The sequence below is a fragment of the Mesoplodon mirus genome (genome assembly GCF_964341445.2).
Source record: "Mesoplodon mirus genome assembly, chromosome: 8".
NCBI lineage: Eukaryota > Metazoa > Chordata > Mammalia > Artiodactyla > Ziphiidae > Mesoplodon > Mesoplodon mirus.
The window spans coordinates 92,321,025-92,336,425 of record NC_138984.1 but is presented as its reverse complement, the minus strand read 5'-3'; the positions used below and the strand labels follow the sequence as shown (position 1 = coordinate 92,336,425).

The window sequence follows — 15,401 nt, the reverse complement described above, 5'->3', positions numbered from 1 at the left end:
GAGCCATATCATATGCCAGGAACTGTAGGAGGTGCTAGGGATACATTATTAACAAAATAAAACCCTTGTTTCCAGGGAGTTTACACTGCAGTGATACGGAATAGAGGAAGAGGATACAAATAAAAACAGATAAATATGTAACATGTCAGGTGGTGGTTAATGCTCTGAAGACAAATAAAAGCTGGTTAAGTGTACAGTGAGTGATGTGGATACACAGGGGAGAGCAGGAGAAGGCTACCCAAAAAGGGTACATTTGGAGAATGATTCAAATGTGTGAGCACACATGGGGATACTTGGAAGAAAAGCGAGCTGGTCTGAGGGGGGCCAAAAATGCAAAGGCCCTGAGGTGGCACCCTGCTTGGCACATTGAAGGAAAATGCTGGGGAGAACTAAGTGAAGTGGAACGTGGTAGGAGATGGGACCAGAGAGCTATATGCAGATCCAGGTTACAAATAACATTGTAGACAATGGTCAGCAATTCAAATATTTCAGGAGAGATGGGAAACCACTGGAGACCTTGGAGCAGGTGAGAGGCTTGATCTGACTTAGGTTTTTTTTTTTTTTTTTTTTTTTTTTTTGTGGTACGTGGGCCTCTCACTGTTGTGGCCTCTCCCGTTGCGGAGCACAGGCTCTGGACGCGCAGGCTCAGCAGCCATGGCTCACGGGCCGGGCCCACCGCTCTACGGCATGCGGGATCTTCCCGGACCAGGGCACGAACCCATGTCCCCTGCATCGGCAGGCAGACTCTCAACCACTGCGCCACCAGGGAAGCCCTGACTTAGGTTTTAAAGGGATCACTCTAACTACTTTGTAAAAAATGACCTGTATGTTGGTCAAAGGTAGAAGCACAGAGAGCAGTTAGAAGACTATGGCCATAGTTTGGGTGAGAAATAAGGTGGCTCAGACCAGGGTGGAGGGGGAGGAGGAGGGAAGCAGAGGTCAGATTCCAGGGACATCCCGAAGGCAGAACCAACAGGATTTGCTGAGGGTCTGGAAGTGGGGTGTGAGGAAAAGAGAGGAGTCGAGGATGGCTCCTGGTAAGGTTTCTGGCCTTACCAAATGAAAGGACAGCGTTGCTGTTTACTGAGCTAAGGGGGACTGGGAAGGAGTAGATCTGAGAGGGAAATTAAGAGTTCAGTTTTGGACATGTTAAAGCTTTGTTGTTGTCGCTGCTGTTTGTTTGTTTTTATTTTTGGCCATGCTGGGTCTTCATTGCTGCGCACAGGCTTTCTCTAGTCGCAGTGAGCCGGGGGCTACTCTTCATTGCGGTGCGCAGGCTTCTCATTGCGGTGGCTTCTCTTGTTGGGGAGCACGGGCTCTAGGCACGTGTGCTCTAGTTGCAGCACGCAGGCTCAGTAGTTGCGGCACGCAGGCGCTGGAGTGTGCGGGCTTCAGTAGTTGTGGGCCATGGGCTTAGCTGCTCTGCGGCATGTCGGATCTTCCTGGACCAGGGATTGAACCCGTGTCCCCTGCAATGGCAGGCGGATTCTTAACCTCTGCGCCACCAGGGAAGTCCGGACATGTTAAGTTTAAGATGCCTTCTTAACATCTAAGTGGAGATCACCCCTGGTCACTTAAATATTATTGTGGCTGACTTCCTGACACCCCGGATCAGGGTTTGTCAATTCAAATGCTTTCAAGGGCCAGGAAGGAAGCATGAAGTATTGAAATACAATAAGGAGAAGTAGAGACTGTGGCTGATGAGAAAGTAAATGCCCCATCTAAAGGGGAAGCTGCTCCTGAGCCCAGTCTAGTTGCCATTTGGAATCTGGGCCCCATGTTCCTTTACCTTCCCATTTTGAAATAGAAAGAAGAATCGGGGATTTTCAACAACCAAACCTTAGGGAAATAAAAAAGTTCCATGATCTATCAAATTCAAGTAATGCTCAGTTAAATCAAGTTCTGACTGCAGGATTTATCGGTGTCCTTAATTTATTAATTTAAAAAATTGCAAAAAAAGATTGTGTTCAGCATTTCTCCGATTTACTTGACAGCAGACCCTCTATTCATGCAGCATGTCAAGGGACAAACGTTCCTTGGCACATACTTTGGGAAATGCTGGTTTATGCAAAAGTCCTAGATGTCTAATCAACCTATTTCCTCTTTGAAAATTGTAGGGAGTATATACCTTGCAGTTTAAGAGTCACAGTTGATCACACACACACACACACACACACACAGAGCCAATTTTGTTAGATATTCTAACATCTAATACCAGACTTGAATAAAGTGTGAATGGAGCAATTACTAAAATCTTCCAACTTGTTAAATACTAAGTGGGGCCTTGACCCTCTCCTTGGTGAAAAAACAGTGAAATCACAGGGGCACTGAATCACTTCATTTCCCATCTCTTCTCCCTCTTTCACCTGCTGGGCTACATAATTTAGTGACAGGAAGGGCTGCCAATTCCTACCATGCACTTGACAGATGTTCTTTGTTTTACTTATCTATGAGGAAGGAAGAAGGGAGAGGACAAATAAACCCGGAATGTAAAATCTGTAATAAAAAGACAAGACTGGGCCTCCCTGGTGGCGCAGTGGTTGAGAGTCCGCCTGCCGATGCAGGGGATACGGGTTCGTGCCCCGGTCTGGGAGGATCCCATATGCCGCGGAGCGGCTGGGCCCGTGAGCCATGGCCGCTGGGCCTGTGCGTCCGGAGCCTGTGCTCCGCAGCGGGAGAGGCCACAACAGTGAGAGGCCCGCATACCGCAAAAAAAAAAAAAAAAAAAAAAAAAAAAAAAAAAGACAAGACTAATATTGTTGCAGGTCTTTAAAAATATCCTCTAGGATACATTAAAATATTTGAGGGGCAAGGCTTGTCTCTGAAGAATTAGAGCGCGTAGTCTGTTTAAAGGAGCTCACAATACAGTTGAGGAGATCAGTATATAAAAAGATAATGAATGTCAAATATTGTCAAGAAGTTCTATAAAGTTTAGAGAAGGGAAAGTTCAACGTGGGTTTGAGCGGCCAGTGAGAGTGTCACATGAGCTGGTCTTTGAAGCATAGGGAGGTATCAGGTTGAGAGGAGGGTGGTGGGAATTCCGTGCAGGAAAGACAAGGGCAGAGACGGAGATAAGGCAGGTTTGGGAACCATAAGCAGACAAGACTGTACAGGTTGGGAGGAAAATGGGACACTGAGGCTGGATCCGATCATGGTGGTCTCTGGATACTAAGTAAAGAAATCTGGCCTTAATCATGTAGGTAACTGAAAGTCTTTGAAGGATTTTGAGCATGAATCTGCCAGATTCAGGAAATTCGATCTCAGGAGGCCATAAGGAGCCAGTGAGGCAAGAGCACTCTGCAGGATCCCAGGCTGAGGTGACGAGAGTCTGGTCTGGGGAGCTGACAGTGGGATTAGAAAGAAATTATGATAATATGAAGGAGGAAATAATCAATAGGACTTGTTAACCTATTGAATGTAGGAGAGGCAAAGAAGAAAGGAATGGCTTTGACCCTGGGTCCGTGAGAGAATGATTACCCTCATAGCAAACTGGTTTATACATACTGATTTTTTTTAAAATTTTATTTATTTATGGCTGTGTTGGGTCTTCGTTTCTGTGCGAGGGCTTTCTCTAGTTGCAGCAAGTGGGGGCCACTCTTCATCACGGTGCGCGGGCCTCTCACTATCGCGGCCTCTCTTGTTACGGAGCACAGGCTCCAGACACGCAGGCTCGGTAATTGTGGCTCGTGGGCCCAGTTGCTCCGCGGCATGTGGGATCTTCCCAGACCAGGGCTCGAACTCATGTCCCCTGCATTGGCAGGCAGATTCTCAACCACTGCGCCACTAGGGAAGCCCTATACATACTGATTTAAGGTGACAACGAGGAGAGATGCCCAATCAAGTAATCAGTGATCTAGGACTAGAACTTGGGAAGGACAGGCAAGAAAGGTGCAGTAAGTTACCACTGTATGGTATGCGCTGTGTGCTAGATCCTTTACCAACATAATCAACTTAGGAGAGAAAGAGGGATGGACTTTGCAATTTGGTACCATCTACACAGATATCAGTCAAATCAGGAGAATTGTAACATTCAATGAAGACTACTGCATCACTTTCCCTATGTCCCTTCACTATGAAAACAGCCATCACACAAAAATAGATGCATTAAAATACACTACATCATATTATATCCCAAGATCAGTTAGAATTTCTGATTTCCGTAAGTTAATACTGGATTTTAAGAAGTGATGAGACAGGGAGAGAAAAGAACTGTAATTGTTCTTTATTCTTCTCTCCCTTGAGGGGGATTAACAGACACAAACGAGGAGACAGGAAGGAACCAGAGGAGAAAGCATTTGGGAGAGTTTCCACCTGCTGAGATAAACAAGAATGAAAGTAAACTCTCTCCTTAAAGAATAATAACCATTTGAACAGTGTCTCTTACTTTTCCAGAATTCATTATCAATTTGCAGATGTGCTCCTTTATTCCCATCATAAAACTTTCCATCCACAAGCCAGCCAGGAGTCACACATTCCACCTTTACACGTCCTCTGGCAGACCAGGATCTCAGTTCCTCCCTGTTGTTTAGCACGCTCACCCCAGAGCTCAGGTGCAACAGCAGCTCAACAGTGCATGACAGATGTTTCTGCAGCAGTCAGCAGTCTTCTCCATTTGCCATAATTCTCCAGGGTGAACAGGGTCCATCCCTTCCTTCCCTCAGCAGCCAGAAAGGCCATGCTGCTTAAAATGTCTCTCAATTTAAATGCCCAGGGCAAGGGAAAAATGAAGAAGCCATAATGAGAAAGGACAGAGAGGCAAGTTGAAGGGTAAAGTAAAACTGCAAACTTAGAAAGCATCTCAGCATGCAGTAGGAATTTAACATAAATGTGTTTTCATTCATGGTACTCTTAATTTTTTTAAACTCTAAAAATGTAATGCAATAAACATTATAGCTGTGTGTAATCACAGATATAGTTAATGGTGTAACTGCTTCTAATGAACAGAATGTAGATATCCTCTTTGATTTCTATAACAAAAACACCAATGTCAAAAATTCCTGAGGAGAGCAATATCTGCTCTAGAATCTGTGAAAGATATACACACAAGGAAACCCTGATTCTTACAGATTCCCTTAAAATCTCTGCTAGAAATAGGAGAGGGAGTTCTGACAGGGTTTGTAGACTGAGGGTTCCTTAAGAAACACCCCCAGAAATGCATTCCCACCATCTAAAAGAATGAATTCTCATGTGGAACTGGCTGTCTCAAGACCCAAGTCTGTACTATGGAATATCAGATAACTGATGTGTGTACTTCTAGAAACTAGGCAGTATACTTTCAACATATAAAACGGGGGGAAAGAGAGGGGGACCTTCAAGATGGTGGAGGAGTAAGATGTGGAGATCACCTTCCTCCCCACAAGTACATCAAAAATACATCTACATGTGGAACAACTCCTACAGAACACCTACTGAACGCTGGCAGAAGACCTCAGACTTCCCAAAAGGCAAGAAACTCCCCACGTACCTGGGTAGGGCAAAAGAAAAAAGAAAAAACAGAGACAAAAGAATAGGGATGGGACCTGCACCTCTGGGAGGGAGCCGTGAAGGAGGAAAGGTTTCCACACACTAGGAGCCCCTTCACTGGTGGAGACCAGGGGTAGGTTGGGGGAAGCTTCGGAGCCACGGAGGAGAGTGCAGTAACGGGTGCAGAGGGCAAAGTGGAGAGATTCCCGCACAGAGGATCGGTGCCGACCAGCACTCACCAGCCCGAGAGGCTAGTTTGCTCACCCACCGGGACAGGTCGGGGCTGGGAGCTGAGGCTCGGGCTTCGGAGGTCGGATCCCAGGGAGAGGACTCGGGTTGGCTGAGTGAACACAGCCTGAAGGGGGCTAGTGCACCACAGCTAGCCAGGAGGGAGTCTGGGAAAAAGTCTGGACCTGCCTAAGAGACAAAAGGCCATTGTTTCAGGGTGCACAAGGAGAGGGGATTCCCTCCCTGTTTGCCCACAGAAGGCAGAGTGCCGCCTACACGAGCTCCAGAGATGGGCGCAAGCTACGGTTATCAGCTCGGACATCAGAGACGGGCATGAAACACTAATGCTGCTGCTACAGCCACCAAGAAGCCTGTGTGCAAGCACAGGTCACTCTCCACACCTCCCCTCCAGGGAGCCTGTGTAGCCCACCACTGCCAGGGTCCTGTGATCCGGGACAACTTCCCCAGTAGAATACGTGGCACACCTCAGGCTGCTGCAACATCATGCTGGCCTCTGCCGCTGCAGGCTTGCCCCGCATTCCGTACCCCTCCCTTCCACTGGCCTAAGTGAGCCAGAGCCCCTAATCAACTGCTCCTTTAACCCCGTCCTGTCTGAGTGGGAACAGATGCCCTCAGGCGACCTACACGCAGAGGCGGGGCCAAATCCAAAGCTGAACCCCAGGAGCTCTGCGAACAAAGCAGAGAAAGGGAAATCTCTCCCAGCAGCCTCAGGAGCAGCAGATTAAATCTCCACAGTCAACTTGATGTACCTACATTTGTGGAATATCTGAACAGAGCACATATCATCCCAAAATTGAGGTGGTGGACTTTGGAAGCAACTGTAGACTTGGGGTTTGCTATCTGTGACTGATTTTTTTCTTACTTTTACGTTTATCTTAGTATAGTTTTTAGCACTTGTTATCATTAGTGGATTTGTTTATTGGTTTGGTTGCTCTCTTCTTTTTTTTAATTCTTTTTCAATTTTTTTCTTTTAATAATTTTATTTTTTTATTTTTTATTTATTTTTCTTTTTTTTCTCCCTTTTCTTCTAAGCTGTGTGGCTGACAGGGTGTTGATGCTCCGGTCTGGTGTCAAGCCTGAGCCTCTGAGGTGGGAAAGCCGAGTTCAGAACATTGGACCAACAGAGACCTCCCGGCCCCACATAATGTCAATCCGCGAGAGCTCTCCCACAGATCTCTGTCTCAGCACTAAGACCCAGCTCCACCCAACGGCCAGCAAGCTCCAGTAATGGACGTCCCATGCCAAACAACTAGCAAGATAGGAATACAACCCCACCCATTAGCAGAGAGGCTGCCTAAAATCATACTAAGTTCACAGACACCCCAAAACACACCACCGGACGTGGCCCCACACACCATAAAGACAAGATCCAGCCCCACCCACCAGAACAGAGGCACCAGTCCCCTCCACTAGGAAGCCTACACAAGCCATTGAACCAACCTCACCCAGTGGGGGTAGACACCAAAAACAACAGGAACTATGAACGTGCAGGCTGCGAAAAGGAGACCCCAAACCCAGCAAGTTAAACAAAATGAGAAGACAGAGAAATATGCAGCAGATGAAGGAGCAAGGTAAAAACCCACCAGACCAAACAAATGAAGGGGAAATAGGCAGTCTACCTGAAAAAGAATTCAGAGTAATGATAGTAAAGATGATCCAAAATCTTGGAACCAGAATGGAGAAAATACGAGAACCGTTTAACAAGGACCTAGGAGAACTAAAGAGCAAACAAACTATGATGAACAACACAATAAATGAAATTAATAATTCTCTACAAGGAATCAATAGCAGAATAACTGAGGCAGAAGAACGGATAAGTGACCTGGAAGATGAAAGAGTGGAAATAACTACCACAGAGCAGAATAAAGAAAAATGAATGAAAAGAATTGGGACAGTCTCAGAGAACTCTGGGACAACATTAAATGTACCAACATTCGAATTACAGGGGTCCCAGAAGAAGAGGAGAAAAAGAAAGGGACCGAGAAAATATTGGAAGAGATTATAGTTGAAAACTTCCCTAATATGGGAAAGGAAAGAGTCAATCAAGTCCAGGAAGCGCAGAGAGTCCCATACAGGATAAATCCAACGAGAAACATGCCAAGACACATACTAATCAAACTATCAAAAGTTAAATACAAAGACAAAATATTAAAAGCAGCAAAGGAAAAGCAACAAATAACATAGAAGGGAATCCCCATAAGGTTAACAGCTGATCTTTCAGCAGAAACTCTGCAAGCCAGAAGGGAGTGGCAGAGCATATTGAAAGTGATGAAAGGGAAAAACCTACAACCAAGATTACTCTACCCAGCAAGGACCTCATTCAGATTCCATGGAGAAATTAAAAGCTTTACAGACAAGCAAAAGCTAAGAGAATTCAGCACCACCAAACCAGCTTTACAACAAATGCTAAAGGAACTTCTCTAGGCAGGAAACTCAAGAGAAGGAAAAGACCTACGAAAACAAACGCAAAACAATTCAGAAAATGGTAACATATCAATAATTACCTTAAATGTAAATGGATTAAATGCTCCAACCAAAAGACACAGACTGGCTGAATGGATACAAAAACAATACCCAGACATAAGCTGTCTACAAGAGACCCAATTCAGACCTAGGGACATATACAGACTGAAAGTGAGGGGAAAAAGATATTCCATGCAAATGGAAATTAAAAGAAAACTGGAGTAGCAATTCTCATATCAGACAAAATACACTTTAAAGACTATTACAAGAGACAAAGAAGGACACTACATAATGATTAAAGGATCAATCCAAGAAGAAGATATAACAATTGTAAATATTTATGCACCCAACATAGGAGCACCTCAATACATAAGGCAAATGCTACAGCCATAAAAGGGGAAATCGACAGTAACACAATAATAGTAGGGGACTTTAACACCCCACTTTCACCAAGGGACAGATCATCCAAAATGAAAATAAGGAAACACAAGCTTTAAATGACACATTAAACAAGATGGACTTAATTGATATTTATAGGACATTCCATCCAAAAACAACAGAAAACACTTTCTTCTCAAGTGCTTATGGAACATTCTCCAGGATAGATCATATCCTGGGTCACAAATCAAGCCTTGGTAAATTTAAGAAAACTGAAATCATATCAAGCATCTTTTCTGATCACATGCTATGAAACTAGATATCAATTACAGGAAAAAAACTGTAAAAAATGCAAAGACATGGAAGCTAAACAATACGCTACTAAATAATCAAGAGATCACTGAAGAAATCCAAGAGGAAATCAAAAAATACCTACAAACAAATGACAATGAAAACACAATGGCCCAAAACCTATGGGCTGCAGCAAAAGCAATTCTAAGAGGGAAGTTTATAGCAATAAAATCCTACCTCAAGAAACATCTCAAATAAACAACCTAACCTTACACCTAAAGCAATTAGAGAAAGAAGAAGAAAAAAACCCCAGAGTTAGCAGAAGGAAAGAAATCATAAAGATCAGATCAGAAATAAATGAAAAAGAAATGAAGGAAACAATAGCAAAGATCAATAAAAGTAAAAGCTGGTTCTTTGAGAAGATAACCAAATTGATAAACCATTAGTCAGACTCATCAAGAAAATGAGGGAGAAGACTCAAATCAATAGAATTAGAAATGAAAAAGGAGAAGTTACAACTGACACTGCAGAAAAACAAAGTATCATGAGAGATTACTACAAGCAACTATATGCCAATAAAAAGGACAACCTGGAAGAAATGGACAAATTCTTAGAAAATCACAACCTTTTGACACTGAACCAGGAAGAAATAGCAAATATAAACAGCCCAATCACAAGCACTGAAATTGAAACTGTGATTTAAAATCTTCCGAACAAACAAAAGTCCAGGACCAGATAGCTTCAGAGGTGAATTCTATCAAACATTTAGAGAACAGATGACACCTATCCTTCTCAAACTCTTCAAAAATATAACAGAGGGAGGAACACTCCCAAACTCATTCTACGAGGCCACCGTCATGCTGATACCAAAACCAGACAAAGATGTCACAAAGAAAGAAAACTACAGGTCACTATCACTGATGAACACAGACGCAAAAATCCTCAACAAAATAGCAGCAAACAGAATCCAACAGCACATTAAAAGGATCATACACCATGATCAAGTGGGGTTTATTCCAGGAATGCAAGGATTCTTCAATATATGCAAATCAATCAACGTGATACACCATATTAACAAATTGAAGGAGAAAAACCATACGATAATCTCAACAGACACAGAAAAAGCTTCTGACAAAATTCAACACCCATTTATGATAAAAACTCTCCAGAAAGTAGGCATAGAGGGAAACTAAGTCAACATAATAAATGCCCTGTATGACAAACCCACAGCCAACATCGTTTTCAATGGTGAAAATCTGAAACCATTTTCTCTAAGATCAGGAACAAGACAAGGTTGCCCACTCTCACCGCTATTATTCAACATATTTTTGGAAGTTTTAGCCACTGCAATCAGAGAAGAAAAAGAAATAAAAGGAATACAAATCAGAAAAGAAGAAGTAAAACTGTCATTGTTTGCAGATGACATGATACTATACACAAAAAATCCTAAAGATACCAGCAGAAAACTACTAGAGCTAATCAGTGAATCTGGTAAAGTAGAAGGATACAACTTTAATGCACAGAAATCTCTTGCATTCCTATATACTAATGGTGAAAAATCTGAAAGAGAAATTAAGGAAACACTCCCATTTACCACTGCAACAAAAAGAATAAAATACCTAGGAATAAACCTGCCTAAGGAGACAAAAGACCTGTATGCAGAAAACTATAAGACACTCATTAAAGAAATTAAAGATGATACAAACTGATGGAGAGATATACCATGTTCTTAGATTAGAAGAATCAACATTGTGAAAATGACTATACTATCCAAAGCAATCTACAGATTCAATGCAATCCCCATGAAACTACCAATGGCATTCTTCACAGAATTAGAACAAAAAATTTCACAATTTGTATGGAAACACAGAAGACCCCGCATAGCCAAAGCATCTTGAGAAAGAAAAACAGAGCTGGAGGAATCAGGCTTCCTGACTTCCAACTCTACTACAAAGCTATAGTAATCAAGACAGTACGGTATGGGCACAAAAACAGAAATATAGATCAATGGAACAGGAGAGAAATCCCAGAGATAAACCCATGCATATATGGTCACTTTTTGTTTGATAAAGGAGGCAAGAATATACAATGGAGAAAAGACAGCCTCTTCAATAAGTGGTGCTGTGAAAACTGGACAGCTACATCAAAAAGAATGAAATTAGAACACTCCCTAACACCATACACACAAATAAACTCAAAATGGATTAAAGACCTAAATGTAAGGCCAGGCACTATAAAACTCTTAGAGGAAAACATAGGCAGAACACTCTATGACTTAAATCGCAGCAAGATCCTTTTTGACCCACCTCCTAGAGAAATGGAAATAAAAACAAAAATAAAGAAATGGGACCTAATGAAACTTAAAAGCTTAGCACAGCAAAGGAAACCATAAACAAGACAAAAAGACAACCCTTAGAATGGGAGAAAATATTTGCAAACGAAGCAACTGACAAAGGATTAACCTGTAAAATATAAAAGCAACTCATGCCGCTCAATATCAAAAAAAGAAACAAGGGCTTCCCAGGTGGCGCAGTGATTGAGAGTCCGCCTGCCGAGGCAGGGGACACGGGTTCGTGCCCCAGTCCAGGAGGATCCCACAAGCCGCAGAGCGGCTGGGCCCGTGAGCCATGGCCGCTGAGCCTGCGCGTCCGGAGCCTGTGCTCCGCAATGGGAGAGGCCACAACAGTGAGAGGCCCGCGTACAGCAAAAAAAACCCCAAGAAACAAATAAACAAACCAATCCAAAAATGGGCAGAAGACCTAAATAGACATTTCTCCAAAGAAGATATACAGATTGCCAACAAACACATGAAAGGATGCTCAAAATTACTAATCATTAGGGAAATGCAAATCAAAAGTACAAGGTATCACCTCACACTGCTCAGAATAGCCATCATCAAAAAATCTACAAACAGTAAATGCTGGAGAGGGTGTGGAGAAAAGGGAACCCTCTTGCACTGTTGGTGGGAATGTAAATTGATACAGCCATTATGGAGAACAATATAGAGGTTCTTTAAAAAACTAAAAATAGGGCCTCCCTGGTGGCGCAGTGGTTGAGAGTCCGCCTGCTGATGCAGGGGATACGGGTTCGTGCCCCGGTCTGGGAGGATCCCATATGCCGCGGAGCGGCTGGGCCCGTGAGCCATGGCCGCTGGGCCTGCGCATCCGGAGCCTGTGCTCCGCAACGGGAGAGGCCACAACAGTGAGAGGCCCACATACCGGAAAAAAAAAAAAAAAAAAAAAAAAAAAATTAAAAATAGAACTACCATATGACCCAGCAATCCCACTACTGGGCATATACCCTGAGATAACAATAATTCAAAAAGAGTCATGTACCACAATGTTCACTGCAGCTCTATTTACAATAGCCAGCACATGGAAGCAACATAAGTGTCCATTGACAGATGAATGGATAAAAAAGATGTGACACACATATACAATGGAATATTACTCAGCTATAAAAAGAAACGAAATTGAGTTATTTGTAGTGAGGTGGATGGACCTAGAGTCTATCATACAGAGTGAAGTAAGTCAGAAAGAGAGAAATAAATACCGGATGCTAACACATATATGGAATCTAAAAAAAAAAAAAATGGTTCTGACGAACCTAGGGGCAGGACAGGACTAAAGACACAGACGTAGAGAATGGACTTGAGGACATGGGGAGGGGGAAGGGTAAGCTGAGATGAAGTGAGAGAGTAACATTGACGTATATACACTACCAAGCGTAAAATAGATAGCTAGTGGGAAGCAGCCACATAGCACAGGGATGTCAGCTCGGTGCTCTGTGACCACCTAGAGGGGTGGGATAGGGAGGGTGGGAGGGAGATGCAAGAGGGAGGGGATGTGGGGATATATGTATATATATAACTGACTCACTTTGTTGTACAGCAGAAACTAACACACCACTGTAAAGCAATTATACTCCAATAAAGATGTTAAAAAATAAATAAATAAAATAAAATAAAATGGGGGGAAAAAACTCTTCAAGAATGTTCAGTAATTGAATATCCCCCAAAAGGAAAGTTTTCATAAAAAGTTAACCTCTGCTTATTGTGCATTTCCAGTTACACAAGAAATTCTTCTCAATATTATAATGGCAAATGATAATATTCAGACAAGTGCTGGGCAAAACAATCACCTGTTTTGACAATGAAGAGAATTCATATGCCTAATCCCCATACAACCCTGTCTGTAGAATAGGCACTGAAGTAGTAATAAAGTAACTGTGTAAACAAAAATAACTTAAAGAATGGGCTCAATGGGATAATTAAGCACCAATAATTTATTTTGTCTATTGATTTTAATTCCCTTAATTCCCTGATTCTACTATTTTATTTGTAACCTGATTCCTGAATCTGCCTGTTACCAGATTCCATGAAACTCCAAACAGAAGTTAGGGCTTGGCAGACCAGTGAGAAACTTGGAGGAAGAAGACTGTTCAGATCCCTTTCCACCTCCAGGAATGAGGAGGGAAGAACAGAACATTCATGTTCCAGAAGCTGCCTCTTGCCTCCAGGTACAGATGTGAGGAGAGCACTGCAGGGCTTCACTTAGCTACCCTTCCTGTAGTTTGTACTCTGAAAAAGGATTCTAAATCACAGAAAAGCAAGAGCAGGATCTTCACGACATCATCACGTAGCTCTACAGAAAACAGCGAGTTTTCCTGTGGAATAAAAATCTTCACAGCAAAAATTTCAGACTTAATTAGCAATCCCATCATACCCTAATGGTACTATAGTTGCATAACATAACAAAATGCACTTTACACTGTTATCTTACCTGCCTACTGTCCCTTTGAGAGGATGCCGAAGAGGAGGCACTTCTATGGGTGGGGGTGGATGTTCTATGAGCAGGGGATATGCCCTTCTCATCTGAACTCATAGCTGCAGTTTGAATCTAGTTGTATGCACTGAAGACCATCCCAATCGTGTCTCAAATTCACAGACAAAGAAGCAGATGATTTTTCAGCTTTAGTCCATTTCATGAATCAGGTTTGACTAGAAAAGATGAGGCAAATATTGAGGGTGTCCAAAACACCTAAAAGCAAAATGAACAAACAAAAAAACCTCATGTGAATGATTTAAAAATCATTAAATTAAAAATCATTTTTTCTAGGCAACAGTACTAAAAGGTGAGAGGAAGAACTCTGACACATTACAAAATACTATTTCTTCTTCTAGATTTTAAGGTAGAGGATAAAAGCATTAGTATGTAACAAAAGTTTGTCAACATGGAAAACAGGAAGAAACCACACATTAAAGTGATATTCTTCCCTTGTATTGTTGTTATTTTAAAGCAGATTACAATGCTATGTTCTGGACCCTCATGCCAAAGTATATCAGTTTCTTCCCTTGAAATTTAATTGCCCCTGCTCAGTGGATTATAATAAGAGCTCCATCCATGTTTGTCATCAGCTTAGTTCAGTCATGTCATGCATGTGATGGTTAAATCTGACAAAAAGCAGTCAGTGACAAAAGGCAAAAGAGTTGATGTACTTTATGCATCATATGATCCAGCATTTGGGAAGGATCAAGGAATACACATATGTACTGTTATCTGTACTTCAAGACCACAGCATACCTACATAGGACTCGCAGCAACCAGCAGGCTCGCAAGTATCTACAGACTGACAGGCATGTCCCAGGACTGGGGTAATGATGGAGTTGCTTCACTTATCCACAGCCAAGAACCATTTCATTTTTCATTTCGATTCATATAAGGAAAGTCTGCATTGTAACTAATAGGGCTAAAAGCTTGTCCCCAAGAGAAGCATTGTTCAATTGGCAACACAGGTTGCTAGAAAAAAAAATTTTTTAAAGGTAAGCATGATAGTGTAAGATGAAAAGCATACACAACAAACAATCTGTGTCCCAAAACACTGACAACTAAAGTGAACTTGTCCTCTTCTAAGAAGGTGGAAGGCTAAGTTCCAGGCCCAATCTTAATCATAATACCTTGAAGGAAGCATAGAACCCTTGGGTAAGTACTTCAGCACAAATTAGAAAAGAAAGCTGCTGGTGATGAAGAGAAATCAATCTTTAGGCCAAAGAAAAGTGAGACCTAAACTTTTCCGTCCAGAGGGAGAGACAGTCAATGAAAAAAATCAAAAAAGGATGAAGATGCATAGAGTATTAGGAGGACACATGGCGAGGGCAACTCACTAGGTCTGGAGGTCAGAGGTATCCCTGTGCAAGCAGGTTTGAGCTGAGATCTGAAGGATACGAAAGAGTTAACCAGGTGTCTGGTTGTCCAGCTGGGTGTGATCAAGGAATTCATGCTGGTCAATAAGATCAGAGCACACAGAGACAGTGCCATGATGGTCAAAGAAAGGCACAGGTCAATTTCTACAGGGCCTTGTAGTCCATGTTGAGCATTTTGACTTTTACCATGAGCATAGGAGGCCATAAAGAGGTGAGGTATAACCAGATTTGTGTGTTTAAAAGATCACTTTGGCAGCCATGAGGAGAACCAAACTGGGGAAGTAAAGAAGATGAGGGAGGCCTGATCAGGAAACAAGAGATAGTGAACTAGAGAGGTGGCAAGAAACTCAGCAGC

General features: G+C 42.5%; 1 protein-coding gene across 19 annotated transcripts in view; it reads right to left on the bottom strand.

Annotated features, from left to right (window-relative positions):
- Positions 1-15,401, bottom strand: part of OSBPL6 (oxysterol binding protein like 6) — a 202,043-nt gene that overhangs the window by 78,751 nt on the left and 107,891 nt on the right. For 15 of the 19 annotated variants that reach the window (XM_082630569.1, XM_082630568.1, XM_082630567.1 and 12 more), the window contains one exon: positions 13,626-13,883. In XM_082630569.1, coding sequence (XP_082486695.1) covers positions 13,626-13,727 — 102 coding nt within the window. In that variant the 5' untranslated portion in view covers positions 13,728-13,883. Of the gene's footprint in view, positions 1-13,625; positions 13,884-14,426; positions 14,643-15,401 lie in introns of those variants that run through there. The other 4 variants (XM_082630576.1, XM_082630562.1, XM_082630572.1 and 1 more) reach the window with 3 other exon arrangements.